Consider the following 19,316-nt stretch of genomic DNA (forward strand, 5'->3'; position numbering starts at 1 on the left):
AACTGAAAAAACAGTAATTTAACTTACAGATTTTTAAGATCATAGTCAATGTGTTGGCAAGGCAGGATATTTCTTAATTTACTGATAAAAGGGGCCTTGAACCAATAAGCATATTGTTATCTATTGGGTAGTGTAAAAGATATGAAATAATGAGTGTGTATTAAGTGCCAAGATTTTCTCTAAACTCAGTGGTGTGCCAGTTCAATTCAACAAATATTTAATTATTGCTTGTGTTTTCCAGGGACCCGTGTTGGGTACTAAGGAGGAAGCAAAGATGAATAGCATCAGCCAAAGGGAGACAAGGCATTAATCCAGTGACTAGGCTACAAAGCAGAATTTAGAATCATAAAGTAGAAAAGGTAAAACACAGTGAGGACCTGGTGGAGCCTAAAATAATTTTTCCTTCCTCCCTCCTTTCTCTCTCTCTCTCTCTCTCTCTCTCTCTCTCTCTCTCTCTCTCTCTCTCTCCCTCCCTCCCTCCCTCCTATTTTGGACCTCTTTTCACATGTGCCAGGTGGCTTATCTGAGGTCCCTTGTCTGCAGAGAATCTGCAATCCTGTAAAATCTCCCCTGTTCATCCTTTCCTCACATTTTTATGAGCTCCCCTGCCACCAGCACTGCATTTGGAATGGTATCTATTGTGTGGGTGGTAAAACGATGGACAGCTATTTTTGTTCTAATTATGAGAACGGGTTTTATTGGGCGCGGGGGTTGGAGGGGGCGGGTAGGGGAGAAGGAAGAAAGCAGATCAGAGACTGAGCAGCTCAGCAAGGATGCTTCGAGGAGGCGTTACTAAGGTTACTAGAAAGCGGACAGCAGGTGATCTTTAGGCAGGATTTTTTCTAAAACAAAACATATTTTCAAATGAGGCGTGTGGACTTAGAGCAGTGCCACACAGTATTAGATGTGGCCCCAGTGAGAGCAGTGCCACACAGTATTCTCGAGAGGGGAAGGGAAACAGGCACACACACACACAAAACAACCCCGAGGGCTGCGACTTCGAGACCGCAGGGAGCCTCTGCCTCCCCTTCAGGCCCTGTTCTTCCGCCGCCTTTGTTTCCCGGGAATCTTCTGGTTGTAGCACAAGTTCGGCTACTCCTGGGGACGGTGCCATTTAGGTGTGACACGCGTCCGAGCCGGGCCGGAAGCACCGCCCAGTTGGGCCCCGTAGGGAGAGGCGGGGAGCGGGTGGCGGCGGCGGCGGTGGCGGAACTGCGCGGCCGAGCCGGACGGGGGTGGCCCTGCAGCAGCTCGTTCAGGCCGTGGGTCGTCGCTGCAGCCGCCTAGAAAGCAGAAAACGACGACTCTGCGGGCGAACTCGGCAGAGCCGGGAGACGGGGAAGGAGTGTGTGAGAAGGGCCGTGAGTGCATTGGGCGTTGGGGAAAAGGACCTCGAACTTGCACCTGCCATGCAAAAGTTGATTATCTTTTTTTCTTTTCTTTTGATAGATTCTGGAGATACCCGGCGTCTCCTTCCTCGAATTTCTCTCGGCCCTTGTCAGTTTATTCGTCGCCTGAAGTGAGTGAGGAGAGCATTTTAGTGCAACCGCTGAGTTGAGATGGGCATGGGATGGATGAAGCGGCCAGAGAAAAAAAGAAACGGGAGAGGGGAACGGGTAGGAGGTAGTGTCCTGGGATGTGGGAACTAGATGGTGATGGTACTAATAGTTAGCATGTACCGGGTTTTACTGTACCACACACTGTTCTAGAAACCTCTGAATGTGGTCATTCAATTTCCAGTCCCGTGAAGCGGTCCTCTTCACTAACCTCACTGAGAGATGTGGACCCTGAGGCTCACAGGGTGTAGAACCTGCTCAAAGGAAGACAAACGAGACGTGCAGAGCCAGGATTTGAATGCTGACCCCAGAACATACCTCTAAGCAGCACCCAGTGGTTGTTCCCTATAAAGATGTGAAGAAAGTGAGGACTTAAGGAGTGAGGGGCTGGTGTGGCTTGAACAGATGTGATAGGTGGAGCAAGGAACCGACAGAGAGAGAGTGTGATCCAGGTGAAGACAGATGTGAGGGTAGAGCTGAAACTACTGCCTTATAACCCTCTCCAGTCCTGGCCCGGGCCTTCCTCTCTAGGATTCTGTGGATCGGAAGAGGTATTCAGCCACACACCTACACTTGAAAGTGGAAATATAGAAGATAGTCAAACCTCGGTTCTGAAACGTCTTCCATCTCAAACAGTTAGGTTCTCAACCAGGTTGTTCATGCACAATTCTCTGTTGTCGAACAAAACGTTGATTCTCAATCATGCTGATACCTGTATGATCAATCACTGTCTCAGGCAGCAAAGGAATGTGCCAGTGGAGTCAGTTTACTGCTAAACCCCACGTTAACATTTCAGGAAATTGTGCTGTGAATATTTTCGTGGGTTTTTTTTGTTTGTTTTGTTTTTTGGGAGGGGGGCTTTTGGGAGTCTGGAATGGATTAATTCAATTTACATTATTTCTAATGGGAAAAAATGATTCGGTTTTCGAACAGCCTTCCGGAACAAAGTACGTTCCAGAACCAAGGCTCTACTGTAATAGATCATAGGATTTAAGGATTATGTGATACAGCCACCTTATTTAGCAGGTGAAGCCCAAAGAGATGAAGTAATCTATTCAAGGTACCCAGGATTAGAAACATATATTTTGTCTTAGGTCCAGTGCAATGAAATTTAGAGTTCTTCCCTCTTTTTTTTTTTTTTCTTAACTCATCACCTGAGGATATGGGTTTTTGTTGTTCTTTTTAGAGAGAAAGGAAGGGAAAAAGAGAGAAACATTGATCGGTTGCCTCCCGTATGCACACTGACTAGGGATTGAACCCCCAACCTGGGTATGTGCCTGCAGGAATCGAACCTGCAACACTTCAGTGCACAGGATGATTCCCCAACCAACTGAGCCATACATAAGGCAAACTGGTTGATGTTTCTCTCTCACATAACATTTCTCTCAAATTAATAAACATGTCCTCAAGTGAGAATTAAGGAAAGGAAGGAAAAAAATAATGTACTGTTCACAAATGCAGTAAGTCTAATGGAATATAATAAAACATTAGCGTATTCCAGAGATGCAATTTGGAGTAGTGGAAATCATGGGCTTAAGAGTCGCTTAGCCACCTATTTGCTCTTTATAATTGATATACTTTACGTCACGTGTCCTTGATTTCTTTATCTCTAAAATGGAGATATTAGTTCCTCACTTGCAATTAGAAGCAGTGTTTGTAAGTACCTAGCATAATGTTTGGAACGAAGTTGATGATAAATACACAGCAACTGTTATTACTCCAAGTTAAATGAAAGTGAAGCATTGCTGAATCTTGTATGCAGTCACATGGCAGCTTCTAGACCTGATATTCAATAAAAGGGTCAAGGACTGGCCTCTCGTTGGCCTAATGGTGAAAAATGTTTATTCATTTTTTGAAGGGTAAGTCTGTTATTTCAAAGTGAATGAAAGTTTCAGAGGTGTGGATAGCCCAGGGACATTGATATATCCACCACAATCCTTTAAACTATTTTTGCTTTTAAAGATAACATGTTTTTTTCAAAGATAATTTATTTTTGAACTATTCTGTTTCATGAATAGTGAGCAACTTAGGTTCTAAGTAACTGACTTTATACTTTACAGATGCATGGTCATGGAGGCTATGACTCTGATTTTAGTGATGATGAACACTGTGGAGAATCTAGCAAAAGGAAAAAAAGGTAATTTTTTATTGAGCTGTGCTTTGGATCCTTTCTAGATTGAGATGGAATATAAAGAAACAATAAAAGTTTTGGGATTGTGTTTGTATGTGAAGACGATGTTCTACTGAATTAATTTTTGTTTAAAGATTTGAGAATAGTTATGTAAAAATAAGAAAATGTTTATGCTGTGAAGGTGGAAGGAAAAGAAGGACTTTTTATTTGCAGATGTCATAGCTAAGACGGGGTGTGGTTGGTGGTCCCTTTGCTAGTGCTTTACTTCAGAATAAGCTTAGTGTAGGGGAGTTAATGGGAGTTTTTATGACTTGAAGGAACAAGATCTGTCAGCCAATAAAGCTGGGGCTTTGTAAGGAAGCTACTACATCTTGGTGGGATTGCTATTAGGGGTGTGGTTTTCAGCTTCTAGTGCTTAGAAACTTGATTTTATCTAGTAACTTAGGAGTAGTTGACTGATTAATCAAACTTATAAAAATTGGTTTATTATTTTACACTGAGAGCAATATATTAGAGATACTAATTGAGACTGAATATTTTTGTTGGGTATTCAAGTCTACATGGATAACCAAAAGAATAGAAAGAATTATAACAAACTAAAGGCCCGGTGCACAAAATTCGTGCATGGGGGTGGTGTCCCTCAGCCCGGCCTGCACCCTCTCCAATCTGGGACCTCTCGGACATCCCTCTCACAATCCAGGACCACTGGTTCCTCACTGCTTGCCTGCCTGCCTGCCTGATTGCCCCTAACTGCTTCTGCCTGGCAGTGTGATTGCCCCCTAACAGCTCCCCTGCCAGCCCGATTGACGCCTAACTGCTCCCCTGCTGGCCCGATCGCCCCCAACTGCCCTCCCCTGCTGGTCCGGTTGCCCCCAATTGCCCTCCCCTGCCAGCCCGATTGCCCCCAACTGCCCTACCCTTCTGGCCCGATTGCTCCCAACTGCCCTCCCCTACCGGGCTGGTCACAGCCCACTGTTCAGTTGTTCAGTTGTCCCTCACTAACTCCCCTGCCAGCCTGGTTGCCCCACACAGCCTGCTGTTCAGTTGTTTGGTCATCCCTCACTAACCCCCCTGCCGGCCTGGTCGCCCCATGCAGCCTGCTGTTCAGTCATCCGTCCAGTTGTTTCGGTCATGACGGCCCCTGGCTTTTTATGTATTAGGATTACATCTTATGGTGCTTTCCATTTTTAAGATTTTTCATTCAAAAATATTACTTTGTTAAGAATAGAATTTGAGCAAATCTAGTTAGACAGTCTCCTCTGCTCTAGGGTTACATATATCTATCTAACTAGGGCTAACCATTATAGTCTATATTACCTATAACCAGTCCTTCTTTTCATATTATCAGTTCTCAAAAACTTTGATATCTCTACTTCACAAACAGGGAAATTGTGGCACAAAAAACTTAAATAACTTAATTTTATTTAAGATTAAGATAGTGAATGACAGAGCCAGAATTTGAACCTAGGAACCTTGGGGGTCAGACACCAGGACTCATTCATTTGTTAGTTTCATCTCCATTTTATAGGTATAAAAGAAAGTTAAGGTATTAATTAAGACATATAAGGAAACATAAAATGTATCATTAAAGATCAGTGAGTCTTTTTTTAAGTTAAGACTTAAATTCTTTAAAACATGTTCCAGTTGTAAAAATATAAAGAAATAAGAAACCCTTTGAGAAAAACAAACTCTTACTAATTTTTCTTCTCAATAAACCAGAACCACTGAAGATGATTTACTGCTCCAAAAGCCATTTCAGAAAGAAAAACATGGAAAGGTGGTCCATAAACAGGTTGCAGAAGAATTGCTGGATAGGTATAGTATTTCAACATAAATCACTTTTTTTGATTTAAGATGTTTTTGTAAGATCGGGGACTTGAAGATTTGAATATATTAATTAGAATATAGACATTGGAATTTGCTTAAAATAAAATTTGTCTTAACAGGGAAGAAGCAAGAAATAGAAGGTTTCATCTCATAGCTATGGATGCTGTATCCTTTTTATATTTCTAGGTTTTTAGAACAAATAGAATATTTTAAAATCTTTTTTATTTTATAAAAATCTTATAAAGCCAAATTAATACTTTACTTTTAAAGTGTTTATTGAATTTTGTCATTTCTACTTTTGAGTACAGTTATTTTTTTTTACTAATACTGTATATAAAAAAGATTGAGGGACAAAAATAATAAAACATATTCCCAATGTTCCAAAAACAGGTTTACAAAGTTAATGAACTTGCAAATATTTTTTCCAACCTGTTTTGCTATGCTCTCATCATTTCTCATTTTAATACTATGCTTGCCTTCTGTCTTATTTTAACTCATTCTCTTCCTACCCGCTTCTTGGGTAGTGAAGGTCTTTGTAAAATAGTATTGAAAAGTAGATCTGTCATAGACTGTTCTCAGGTCTGCTGTGGCTTCAACTCTCAGGCGTGAGTTGGGCCTCTCTTTAAGCTATACCTTGCTTTCCTGTTATGCCATGTCTCAGCTCAACTTTTTGGTAAGACTGTGGCTAATTACAGTAACTACTGCCACTGGACTTCCGTATTACCGAATATTGGAAAGTGAAAGAAAGGCTAAGCAAGATCTGAAGTATTTCTAGGTGTGTTACTATGGTCAGAATTGGAAGAAGGAGACAATGTCAATTAGATACATTCCCTCCCATCTGTAGCAATCTGTTTCACTTTGTTATCATTTCTGATACTTTAAGTCATAGAGGTTTTCTTTTCAACAATTTATTCCTCTTATCTCCGAACCCAATTGCCAATTGCTTATATCTGCATTTCAGCTTCTACTCTGCCTTCTCTGGCACTATTCATTTAGGGGTGTTGGGCATCTACGTAAAGCCTGGTGAGGGTAAAAGGTCCCCTTTTTTGGCATGGATAGAGGTGGAACATAGTTTTTTTTCTGGAGTGTTTGGCTGGATTAGAGTAGTTATTGTCTAAAAGTTATCTAGTTTGTTAGACTGCCACTCTCTTGGTTATTCAATTAGAGAGGGTTTTGGGGCCTTTTTAAAAAATCTGTGCTAGTTGGTATTTCCATCTTTCTTCACTTCCAAATCTAGGATTTAAAATGCAAAAAAGTTAATTCACTACCATGTTATACCATGGGTCCTGAGGTCTCTAGCTTCTCTCCATCTTTCAGAGCCTTCCTGTTTTGTTTTTAAAGAAATTTTTACTGATTTTTAGAGAGAGAAGAGGGGAGAGAGAAAAACATCTACAAGAGAGCGAAACATCGATTGGCTGCCTCCTGCATACCCACTTACGGGGGATTGAGCCCGCAACCCAGGTATGTGGCTAACCAGGAATTGAACCAGCAACCTTTCAGTGCATGGAATGATACCCAACCAACTGAGCCACACTGGCCAGGGCTGTGTGTGTGTGTGTGTGTGTGTGTGTGTGTGTGTCTTTTAAGTATATAATTTCCAAGGGATTTAGCTGTTCTTGGTGGAAGGAATAGGGAGAAGTATATCTTTGTCTACTCCATCTTTCTGGAAGAAAAGCCCCACCTACCACCTGTTTTGGAAATAGATTTTTAGAATCACAGCTATGCTCATTCAATTAGATGTTATCTGTGCCTGCTTTCATACTAAAATGGCAGAACTGTGCATTTGCAACAGAGACCATATGGCCCACATATTTACAAAAAATGTTTGCTGATTCTAGCTCTAAAAGATTTAAGTAACTTGCTAAGGTCACATGATTCATGAGTGATAGACCAAGAGCTAGAACCCATATCTCCAGATATTTGGCTGTTCTCTTTTTTCTTTTCTGACATGTTAACTGTTTTGTTTCCAGTTTTGGAAGTATATTCTGATTTGATACTCTATTAGAACACATTGTGATCAATTAAGTCACTATCCTCTATAATAAAAGGCTAATATGCAAATCAACCCAATGGTGAAATGACCAGTTGCTATGATGTGCACTGACCACCAGGAGGCAGATGCTCAAGGCAGGAGCTGCCCCCTGGTGGTCAGTGCGCTCCCACAGGGGAGTGCTCCCACAGGGAGAAGCCAGGCTCACGACACAGAGGCGGTGGTGGGAGCTTCTCCCACCTCTGCAGCAGTGCTAAGGATGTCCGACTGACGGTGGTTTAGGCCATCCGGACTGTGAGGGCTCCTGGACTGCGAGAGGGTGCAGGCTGGGCTGAGGGGACCCCCCCTCTTCTCCCTCCCCCCCCCCCCCAGTGCATGATTTTTGTGCACCGGGCCTCTAGTCTTTAATATAATAGGATGTAGTCACAGACAGCATTATAGATGCGGTAAGATCTAGTATGTGTATGTTCACTTCTAGAGAGTACCATTAAGCTTTAACCTCATATATCTGTGGATTCTTTGAATATTAAAAAAAGGTATAAAAATAACATTATATTAACTGTTTTTTGAAAGCCTAATGTTAGAATCTAATATTATAGAAGTTGCACCTTCTATTTTTAGAAGTTTTATTACTAGATTAGCTAAATTATATTTTATAATAGTGAAAGATAAATTCTATTCCTTACCTTTAATTTTTGTACTCCTTAACTACAATTTTTCATATTGTGATGAGTAAAATGAGTGGTGGTGTGAGGCTATATGTAGTTTAGCAATAGAAAAGGAAACTTTCTTTCTCGCTGGTAGAGAGATGTTTTATCATGAGTATTTATCTACTTGAAAAAAGTTTAAAACAATATAAACAGTATTCAGTAGAAAGTGAAAGGTAATGTTCTCTATAATGTTCATATGTAATAGTCTAATATTTACCTTTTTCTATCTCTGAATTTATAAGCATTGTATAGTATATATTTACATATTAAAAAAGCATACTATGCTTTTTATTTCTACTCACTAAGATGTCATGGACATAGAACAACTCTTAAAATCCTTAATTTTTTGCATTTCAGTATCAAAGGCATGCAAAGTTTGTAAATGACTATATTTTATATTATGGTGGCAAAAAAGAAGATTTCAGGCGATTGGGGTAAGTGTCATGAAGTTTAATTGGAGGGGAGAGTGGAGATCTTTTAAAGACCCATAGCTACTATGTCTTCTGGTTCTGTAGTTTTTCTCTGTTTCCATTCTGTAATTTTCCTCTGCTTTCCTCTGTTGTATCATAAAATGGAGAGACCATCCATAGCTTCTGGCTAAGTAGCTTCTCAAGAACCCCATTTCTCTGGCAACAGGTAGCCTGCAGAGCTACGGCTGCCCTGGCAATAACAGATTGTGAGGAATACACATGTACCTGATTGATTATGCAGGGTGTGTTTTTGTTGTTGTTGGGTTTTTTTGACGCTCTTTGAACTTTTAAACCTCAGTGTTTGGGATTGCTTTTTTAAAGGTAGGGAAAACAAGAAACCTCACTCGAATATTTCCCACACGTGAAACTGCTTCCTATATTTTGGGCTCTTCTCTTGAGAGCCTCTTGGTTTTGTGTGGGTTTTTCCCTCTGACTTAACAATTTTCTGAATTGGGAGACCCCTAGAACACTTCATACCAAATCATCTATCCCAAACTTACCTCCCTCTCAATTTGGCCTCTATTCCCCTACAATCCCTTGTTTTACCCCTAAACTGTTAACATCTGGAAAAATTATACCCTTCAACTCTCTTCCTTACTGTCTTCCTAGGAAGCTATAGTAAAATGAGGAATGGAAAACTCTTCATATAATTTTAAAACTAGATCTCAATAGGGTAGTGTTACTGACATTTTTGTATTTTCTGAAAGTTATTTTCATACATTTTCCCTTGTCCATTTAATGTTTACTCAGATTTCTCATTCTAGCTTTGGTTATTTAGCACCATGTGTATAATTGAAATCAGTGCCAGAGATGGATGGGTTTCTTATCCATTTAAATTGCTTCTGTAGTAGCACTCTTTATAGTGCCTTTGAAAAGTACTGAAATAATTTTTACAAATATATGTACATATATGCATACACATAAAACTGTCTTTATCTTTGTGTTTTTCATTTTTACTTAGGTCTTCAAAAGCCTCACAAACTGTTTAACTTTCTAAATTTGACTAATTTAGTGTTTATATTAGATTGAAATAGTTTTATTTTCCAGGGAAAATGACAAGACAGACATGGATGTTATACGAGAAAATCATAGATTCCTATGGAATGAGGAGGACGAAGTGGACATGAATTGGTAATTTTAGTCATCTGACACATAATACATCAAATGCTTTTGTTCTATCTCTTACCCTGCATAGAACAAATTTGAATTGAGGACATAAAACCATGCTTCAGCTTACTGAATCTAGTTTGGTTCTTCTGGTAACTTTTAGCAGTTTTAACTGACTTCTCATTGTTTGAGTTTGTCTTAAAAAAAGAAAAACATTTAAAAAGTGATTTTGTTGCCCTGTAAAATGCTTCTTTTCAAATTTTTAAAATATTTTGGAAAAAAGTAATAACTGAAAATGGTCCTAAAAATCCAAACATTACAAAGGCTAAAAAGTGAAGAGTAAGGCTCTTTCTCATGCCTGACTGTCAGTCTTCTAGATTCCCTCCCTGAGAGAGCAACTATAATAGTTCATATTCAGAATTCTCTGCATGTATAAGTAATAGACCTCTTTTAAAACATTTACATCATATGCATTATTTATTTGACATTGCTTCCAAGTAGCAAACTATGGTTAAATTTCTAAAGGAAGATTTATATTTTTTTATGAATCTAGGGAGAAAAGACTTGCAAAGAAATACTATGATAAATTATTCAAGGAATACTGCATAGCAGATCTCAGTAGATACAAAGAAAATAAGGTATGCCTTCCAAATATTTCTATAAGAAGGTTCTTATAAAAGTAGAGTGTTACTTATTATACTGTCTTTCTCCTCATTATTCTTTTAAAGATGAGATTCTAGTCTAAAGTGCCCTGTATCTATAAAGTATCATTTGGACCATTTAACTCTGCAGCTGTGGAACTTACAAAGGGCCCCTTAGTCAAGGGTGCTTCTTTGTGAGCTGAGGCAAACAAGTCTAAAATTAAACACAAGTGGCTATTGGATCCTGTTTTCATCTTGACTCTCGTCTAGAGCCTCTCATGATTATAATGAACGATTTGACACTGCAGAATGGTGTCTTGTTTCACAGATGAAATTGATTGACTATTTTTTCCAAATTGATTATCATTTATAAAGAGACAGATGCACATCTTTTATTACAGAAATGTCTATTCCAGTAAAATTAACTTATCCGCTAATTAGTAATGGCAGATTTTCATTCCCACTTTACATCTTATTTTAGTTAATATTAAAGGGATTTTTTTTCCTATTCCATATTTCACATTTGTAGCTAGAGAAGGTGACCCGAGAACATATGATCTCAATTTGAAATGTCAGGGGAGGGAATGTTGCATAAATCTATATGTTTGGATTATGTACATTTATATTAAGAAAGACATCCTGTTTAAAAAAGCTGTCTTAAATTTATTTATTATAAGGATTTTGTTTTCATTTAAATAGTTAAATCTCAGAATCGTGGTTGGTTTAATTTTTCAGTAGTGCCTTTATTATGTGGGTTGCTTCACAATATTCTTATAGATGATAGTAGTGTCCATTTTTATAACCTATGCACTTGGTGTATCCCAAAGACTTCCTCAGTTTCATGTGAATTAGCTCTCATCTCTGTACTAGTTATTGCCATATCGAATTCAAAAAGCACCACAGCAATTGGAGTTACTTGAAAGTCTCTACACTTCAAGTTGAATGTGAAACATAGGTCTTTCTAAGAGCACATAATGAAGCAGCTTTTTCAACTGTGACTAATTTGTTGATTATTTTTCATTATTTATTGAGGACTAGGCTGGGTATTATGGATTAACACATGGTGTCTGCCCTTTAAAAAAACAACAACACACCAAACCTATAGTCCAGTTAAGGGAAGAATGTGTACTTAGTGAATAATTAAATATTTGTATTCTCCACAGTATATTACTGGAAATCATACTTTAGAGAGGATAATCTTAAAACAAATTATATTTTCCTATTAGAACATGATGAATAGTAAGAACAAGGGTTAGTGCAAAAAGAAATCAGATATGACTCGCTTGTTTTGAGTGTGAATACTAGAGAAATAGGAAATATGGAGGGAGGGGATCTTTTTAAAAAAATAAGACTTTATTCTTTTTTATAGCAGTTTTAAGTTAGCCAAATTGAGGGGAAGATACAGAGATTTCCCATCTACCCTTTGCCCCACACATAGGAGGGTATCTTTTTTGGCGGGGGGCGGGAGGTCGTGGAGGGGGGGGGAGATAATGACTGCGTTTTGGCATACCATGTTTGAGGTGTTGGAGACAGAGTAGTACTTTTGATTTCCTTGCTAGAATGCATTTTCTCATAGTTTTATTTACCCAAAGACAGTGTTTTATTCGTTTTTTAATTAACCAGCTCCTAGCTCAGTGCCTACCATATATAGTAGTTAGTTAGGGAATTTTAGTGAATTCCAACCTTTGTCCCACACCTCCATTTCTTTCTTTATTGCTTTTTTCCTTTCATCATTGAGAATTTGGTTAGATCATTGCATCAGGATTAGATTCAGCTGAGGAGAACAGCAAGCATTCCCAAAGAACATGGGCATAAACGAACTAGTAGTTCAGTCCAAGTAGATGGCATCGAACCTTGTGCTGTGAGGAAGTTAAGATCCTTCTCTCTTATTGCTTGCATGTGTGAGCTCTTTGTGCTAGAAGGTATAGTGAGAAGAAGAGGCTCAGCACCAAGCCCTGAGTAACTCCAGTGTTTAACCCAATGTATCAGCAGGAAAATTTATATCTTCAGGAAAGAATGTAAAAACATACCGAGACAAAACCTCTAAATCTTTCATCTGAGGAAATTGGCAGTTGTCACCTTTGTGGTGACACTTTTAATAACCACTTTTTATCCTCAGAGTGCTAAGCCCAAAAAGTAGTTGCTTAATAATTTTTTGTTGAATAGATTAATGAATGAAAGATAAAGTTTGGAAACTATTACGTTACACATTTGACTGTGCTTTAGTAGACATCTCAATATATGTTGGATGGAAAGCAATCCTCACATACTGGTACATGTAGGGGTTTAAAAATAAAGTTATTTTGAATTTTTTATTTCTCTTTTCTTGGACTGGGAAGATATTATTTTCTTTGGGTTTTAATCATAATATTTTGAAATATTTTGTGCCCTGATTTTTACTTGAAATACAAAATTGCCTGGCTTAGCCAGGTTGGCTCAGTGGTTGGAGCATTGGCCAACTGACTGAATGGTCTCGGATTCAATTCTGGTCAAGGGCATGTACCTGGGTTGCAGGCTCCATCCCCGGGTCAGGGCAGGCAACCAATTGATGTGTCTCTTTCACATCAATGTTTCTCTATCTATCCCCCTTCCTTCCACTCTCTCTGAAAATCAATGGAGAATATCCTCAGGTGAGGATTAACAAACAACAACAACAAAATTGCCTAATTCAAATAATAGTTGATTTAAAAAAATAATACAACAACCTATGATATTAGGATTTTTATAACAAGGAAATAGACTAGACTGAGAAGTTAAGTTACTTTCCCAAGGTCACAGAACTGTTTAACAAATGATAGCGCTTGCTTTGGGTCTGCATATTCTGGAACTGAACTTAACTATTATAAAAGTAAACTGAGTAGAAAACTACACCATTACTAGAATTAGGTAAATTAGCTTGTGATTGTGAAAGATATTAAAAAGCAATGGAGAAAAATCATTTTTAGTCAAAAAACGAAGTTGTGTTTAGGAATCTGGAGGGAAGTTTAACATCTTTCTGCTTTAGGGTTTGAAACTGGTACCATTACTCTTTCCTGTTTATGATTATACTGTTGTAGTGGGAAAAGAGACACATGAATGAATGGTGTGGTTGTGTTTCAGTAAAACTTTATAAAAATAGGCAGCAGGCCTATGGGCCATAGCATGCTAACCGGTAGTATAATATATACCAGGTACAATTCTAAATACTTTATATGTATTATTTAAACCTCTTAACCCAAAGAGGTAGACGCTTGTATTACTTCTACTTTACAAATGAGGAAACAGGAACAAGTAGATTAAATAGCTGTTAAGTGATAGAGCTGAGAAGTAAATCTAAACAGTGTGACTCCAAATGCTGCTCACTTTTGTGCTGTAGTATACTGCTTCTTTACTGTACCATAACCTCGTTTTCCGTTTTCTGTCAGTCATAGGAGATACCTATCTATCTATACACACACACACATAATTAATTTAGATATCTTTTGGCCTGGCATCTATAACTTTTAAAAGTAAAGAAGATTGTTCCTTAACAGATAAATTGATAATTGTTCAAGTGTATTTTTAAGTACCTGGAATCCTATGAGGAGAGAAAAAGCTATGATAATGGGAATTGGTTTTATTTTTAGGTTAATAAATGTCATTATGTCAATTGTCTCCAGGTTTAGATTTATATACAATTTAAATAATGTTTAAATTTACTCTGGCATAATTGTAATGTTTTTTCTTGTCAGTTTGGATTTAGGTGGAGAGTAGAAAAAGAAGTAATTTCAGGAAAAGGTAATTTTTTTCTTTAAAATTTTATATTTTAATAGGATAAGGTTTGTGGGAACCCCTTTCACGTCCCGCGTTGTTCAGGGTTCTGGTTTAGGGTTTGGGTTCTGGAGAAGGCTGCACACAAATGAAAGACTAGAAAAATATTAATTTGGGAAAGGGGGGCCAGGAGGAAGCCCACCTCTAGTGGGAGGACTACGCTTTGCTTTGGCCCTTTTATTCAGGTTTGGGATACATCCATTGCCCTTAGGCAGGCAATTCCAGTAACAAGCAGATTATCTTATCAGTAAGGATTTACATGATTATTTGGTGGGGAAGTTGCTTCAGCTACCATTGTCTCAGTTAGATAGGGAGTGGTTGGCTCTGACCTTTCAGAGCTTCAAGGTAGACCAGCCTTCCAGGTTCCTTGTCCACACCTTTCTAATTAGTGAGACAATGATCGGTTTCCGGCATCTCCCCCGTTTCTTTCCTTAAAAGAAAATCTTGCATCTGCAAACTAGAAATAAACGTCTGAGAACAAAAATGTTTGAGTCCCAATTTCAATGTCCAACAGTTCTGAGTCCCAGTTTCAATGTCAAACAGTTCCTTATGTGTACATGTCAGCAATGATATTTTCAGTTCTGGATGGTGGACAAATGGTGTTAATGCAGGTCCGACCCTCTCTGGTTTGGTCCTGGGCAACCTGCAGCGACACACAGCTGCTGACTGCTAGCGTGGGAAGGCGTTGTCAGCGTCTTCCATCTCTGGACTGTTTCTCCTCTTGTCTTCGTGGTTGGAGCAGACCTGTCAATTCCTCTCTGTTGCAGGAATCCACATGGTCTTGGAGTTGTTTTCTGAAAATATACAAACATATTCTCGACCAAAAGTTAATAAAGGAGTCTTTTCTATAAATTTGACTTGGGATCCTTTTTATTTTTGCCCAAATGATTTTCCTTTGGCTTATTTTGACACCATGTGTGTTTTTCATGTGTGTCTTGCTGTTAGCATTACAAATGAAAATTAATTTTCAAAGTAAAAATTTTTCTAGATGTAATTTACTTACAGGATATTTTCCTTATATAATATTACTCCACTATCCCCCCTTTTTTTGATTTAATTATTAGGAGGCTTTTGGAAAATATATAATGCAGTCTTGATAACTTTAAACTTTAATTTTTTGCACAAAAATATGACTGCTTTAGGTTCATTGCATGTTAAGCAAGTTTACCATGAGATGAACTACCAATAGAAATTTTAGTTAATACTTTAGGAACAGCTTTTTGTCCAGTACAATTAAATTTTCTTGAATATTCACTTATTTCATTTGACCAATTTAAGTTAATCTGAAAACTTGACTACTATTTTACTGTCAAATTTAATACTCTAACAACAATCTTAGTTTGCCCTGTAAATATTAGTGGAAAGGATTATTTGCATTCCTGAATAGGCTCTGAGCATTCCTGGTGCTAGGCTGGATTTAGATAGAGGGCAGCTGCTGTCAGTCAAGTCTCTGTCTGTTGCCTAGGCCCCAATCTGAGCTGGTCCAAGTCTCTTTCTGTTCCCTGGTTCCCAATCTGAGCTGGGCGTGGGAAGCTCGAAGCAGCCATGGGGGCAGGAGACCTCCCTCAGAAAGGGCGAGGGTTCAAGCCCCTGCAATGTTGGGGGGTGAGGGTCTGTGCCCCACCTCTGTTGACCCCCAAGTTCTCTCCTGATGGCCCCTCTGCGACTGTGCCTGTCTTAGGTTGTTCCTTCCTTGAGGAATCTTACCCATCTCTGGCTAACCAGCCATCCTCCAGGGCCAAGCAGGGTGATGTGAGGTTCATTTCTGTCTCCTTGGTAGTCTATGCCCCCGTGGCCTCCACGCCCAGCACCTGCCTTGGGATCCCACCTCGGCTGCCGGTGGGGCCCCAGCACTGATCACAGATCTTGGGAAACCCAGGTTTCTTCTCCAGAGAGGGCCCAGCTCACACCATTGGGCAAGAGACAGATCCATGGTACCAGCCACTACGAGGCTTCAACCTAAAGCTCAGGCAACAGCTGTGGGCAATTGGATTGTGAGAAGAGGGTCCCTCTTGGCAAAATGGGCAAGAAGGGCCAATACAGAATGCTCAAGTACCTTCCCAAGAGGCCTTCCACACAGTGGAAGGGATTAAATCCTTTTATGTCCTTTTTATATTACTGCCAATTATTCAAAGAATTAGTTTGTAAGTTTGTTTGGAACAATTGTACAACATGCTGTTATAAAGCATCGAAAATTACAATGACATTGTAGAATAACATCATGTAAGGATATTCTTTGCTCTAAGCCATGACAATTCAATTTCAAACTGGCTGTCAATTTTTTTTTAAAATATATTTTATTGATTTTTTACAGAGAGGAAGGGAGAGAGATAGAGAGTTAGAAACATCGATGAGAGAGAAACATCGATCAGCTGCCTCCTGCACACCCCCTACTGGGGATGTGCCCACAATCAAGGTACATGCCCTTGACCGGAATCGAACCTGGGACCTTTCAGTCTGCAGGCTGACGCTCTATCCACTGAGCCAAACCGGTTTCGGCTGGCTGTCAATTTTTGTATAGACAAGGTCTAGTTACATTTCTTCACCTCTCAAATTTCTCCTTTTTTATTAACCTGGAATTTTATTTTTTAAGAGTATCCCCATTAGCTAATTTGCATATACAGAGGGATCATGGGAAGCCTTCAGTAACTTTCTTAGAATACTTAATCAAATTGCTTCAAAGACACTGGCTTATTCCAAAGGAAAGGGTTGGCCCCTAAGGCTTCCAAAGGGACCGGCAAGCCATGTGGCCATCATGGCGGCTGTCCGTTCTTTTAAAAGACAGTCAAATTTATATTGCAGACAAACAAAAATCTCACTAGCTGTTTCTGGTCTTTATTAGAATTGTTTATAAAAATATTGGCTTTTTATTTAGCTGAAAACCTTGATTATAATTTAAAAAGCTAATTTATTTAAGTAATTAAAGTAGGTATCTTCATTTAAAAAGCAAAGCAAATTTAGTAAATGTTTACGTCTGATTCACAAGCCGAAAATGTTGCCTCGCCTCTAGCTTAATTAAGAATGCAGGCGGCTACGGGCTTTTTGTCATTTTAAATTCTGCTGTTGGATTATAAGAAATATTTAGTTACTTCATTTTGCCCTTCTTAGAGCACAAAACCTTCATAACATTTAAAATAAATTTATTAATTTTTATTTGATAAGGCTTTCCATGTGATTTCAAGTATATTAGATCTGTTAAATTTAAAAAGATTTCCTTTAAGAGGAGAGAATAAATTTCTTGTATTACTCCGGGCCCTTGGAGCTTTCTAAGAATCTATATATGATTTAAAGATTATAATACTTTTTATAATTATCTTAAGATATCAATTAGATTTTAAACTAGTTTTTGAATAGAAAAATTTTGGTTGGGATCACAGAATTAATCCTCTTTTTTAATTAGAACAATAATAAGCAACTTATTTTGAATTTCTAATTATTAGAGAAAACACAACATTTTATTTTCTCAAAAATAAGTTCTTATACTTTAGACATTTAATTACCACAACTATATAATTTCTCCCTATTTAATTTGCACTTTGAACTTTTAAAGCTGGCAAGTCAAATATATTTAGCATTTCCTAGATTAATAACACTTTACATTTTTAAGAAAAATACAAGACATAATAAATTAATAGATTCAATTCTGTCTTCTAGGTTTTTTATGAGGCAAATTTAAACTTTACTTTTTATTTGCCAGTAGCTCTGTAAAACCAGGTTTGGTTTATTCAGAGATGGTTCCTGGCAGGAAACTAGATTACCTGTCTGCTGGGGGAAGGGCATCTACCCCTTCCTCCATTAACAAAGGGCGTAACCAGTTACCTGGGCTACTTAGATCTTTATAATTAATACATTATTTATATTTCAACAATTTCTTTGAGATTCTGGGGTCAATTATAATTATTTTAAAGCATTTACTTTGGATAAATTCTATAAGAGATAAATTTACTTATTTTCTTGAAGGCCTTAAAAGTTAACTTTGACCGAGGTTAATTAGCTTTTTTAAAAACTACTCTTTATTATGGAAATGCGAATCCTGTTGCTGGAATTAGCTTGAATTTCTTTCAAGAAGACTTTTTCGCCATTTTTCTTAGGAAAAAGAACCAGTTCTGGGTTTCTCATTTTCTATAGCTTTTGCAGAGAGATTCCAGCTGAAGACAATCTGAATGTCTGAAATTGGACCATGCGCACATTCTGTCTTATAGCTAGGTTCTCTTCTCACGAGCACAGAAATTCCAAACACTTTCTAAATTTTTAAGACTTTTTCATGGCGAGAAAGGAAGCTTTAAATTAGCATACTGGGAGAGTGGGCTTCCATATTGGATCTCCACGTGTCTCCCTTCCCCCACATCCTGCTTACTTTGGGGGAAGTTTCAGCAACAGATCTGGCCGAATTTCTTTTCATGCCTGAAAGATAGACAGATCTTAAATTTTTCTTTCTTTTTCGCTTTCCGAAGTAATAACTAGCACCCAATTTGGCCAAGATTTGAATTTCCCTTCGAGTTCTTTTATGATTTTTAAAAGAAACCTTAAGTAATCTCATTGCGGGAAATCGGATAGCCCTGCCCTCTCCTGCCACCTTTGAATTTCTCTGCACCAGAAGTGGTTTTATCAGTGGAGTTTCATTTCTTATTACAGATTTTAAATTCCAAATACCAATTAAGATTTTAATTTGAACAAGAAGCCACATTATTTTATAATCTAATTCTTCCCCATTAACCTGGCTGAAAAAGACGTTCCCACCCTACTTACAAATCGAGACTCTGCAGCTGGCCGTGGGCTTTGCGTGCGGTGAATTTCCCTCACCTTTTCTCGGTGAATTTTCCACACCTTTTCTCGGTGTATTTTTTCCCTCCTTCGCTCTTAGGCGAAAAATATCATTTCCTCCAGACGTCCCATGGTCAGGCACCAGATGTGGGAACTCCTTTCACGTCCCGCGTGGTTCAGGGTTCCAGTTCAGGGTTCAGGTTCTGGAGAAGGCCGCACACAAATGAAAGAAGACTAGAAAAATATTAATTTGGGAAAGGGGGGCCAGGCGGGAGCCCACCTCTAGGGGGAGGACTACCCTTTGCTTTGGCCTTGCCATCCCTTTTATTCA

General features: G+C 38.5%; 1 protein-coding gene across 8 annotated transcripts in view; it reads left to right on the plus strand.

Annotated features, from left to right (window-relative positions):
• Positions 1 to 19,316, plus strand: part of LOC308257602 (protein FRA10AC1) — an 80,480-nt gene that overhangs the window by 29,368 nt on the left and 31,796 nt on the right. For 3 of the 8 annotated variants that reach the window (XM_080687612.1, XM_080687613.1, XM_080687611.1), the window contains 8 exons: positions 1,450 to 1,519; positions 3,617 to 3,693; positions 5,407 to 5,502; positions 5,634 to 5,679; positions 8,572 to 8,648; positions 9,732 to 9,815; positions 10,345 to 10,429; positions 14,143 to 14,188. In XM_080687612.1, the coding sequence (XP_080543738.1) occupies positions 3,617 to 3,693; positions 5,407 to 5,502; positions 5,634 to 5,679; positions 8,572 to 8,648; positions 9,732 to 9,815; positions 10,345 to 10,429; positions 14,143 to 14,188 (511 nt within the window). In that variant the 5' untranslated portion in view covers positions 1,450 to 1,519. Of the gene's footprint in view, positions 1 to 1,139; positions 1,520 to 2,087; positions 2,192 to 3,616; positions 3,694 to 5,406; positions 5,503 to 5,633; positions 5,680 to 8,571; positions 8,649 to 9,731; positions 9,816 to 10,344; positions 10,430 to 14,142; positions 14,189 to 19,316 lie in introns of those variants that run through there. The other 5 variants (XM_080687614.1, XM_080687608.1, XM_080687610.1 and 2 more) reach the window with 4 other exon arrangements.

Source organism: Plecotus auritus (genome assembly GCF_963455305.1).
Source record: "Plecotus auritus genome assembly, chromosome: 9".
Classification (NCBI taxonomy): Eukaryota; Metazoa; Chordata; class Mammalia; order Chiroptera; family Vespertilionidae; genus Plecotus; species Plecotus auritus.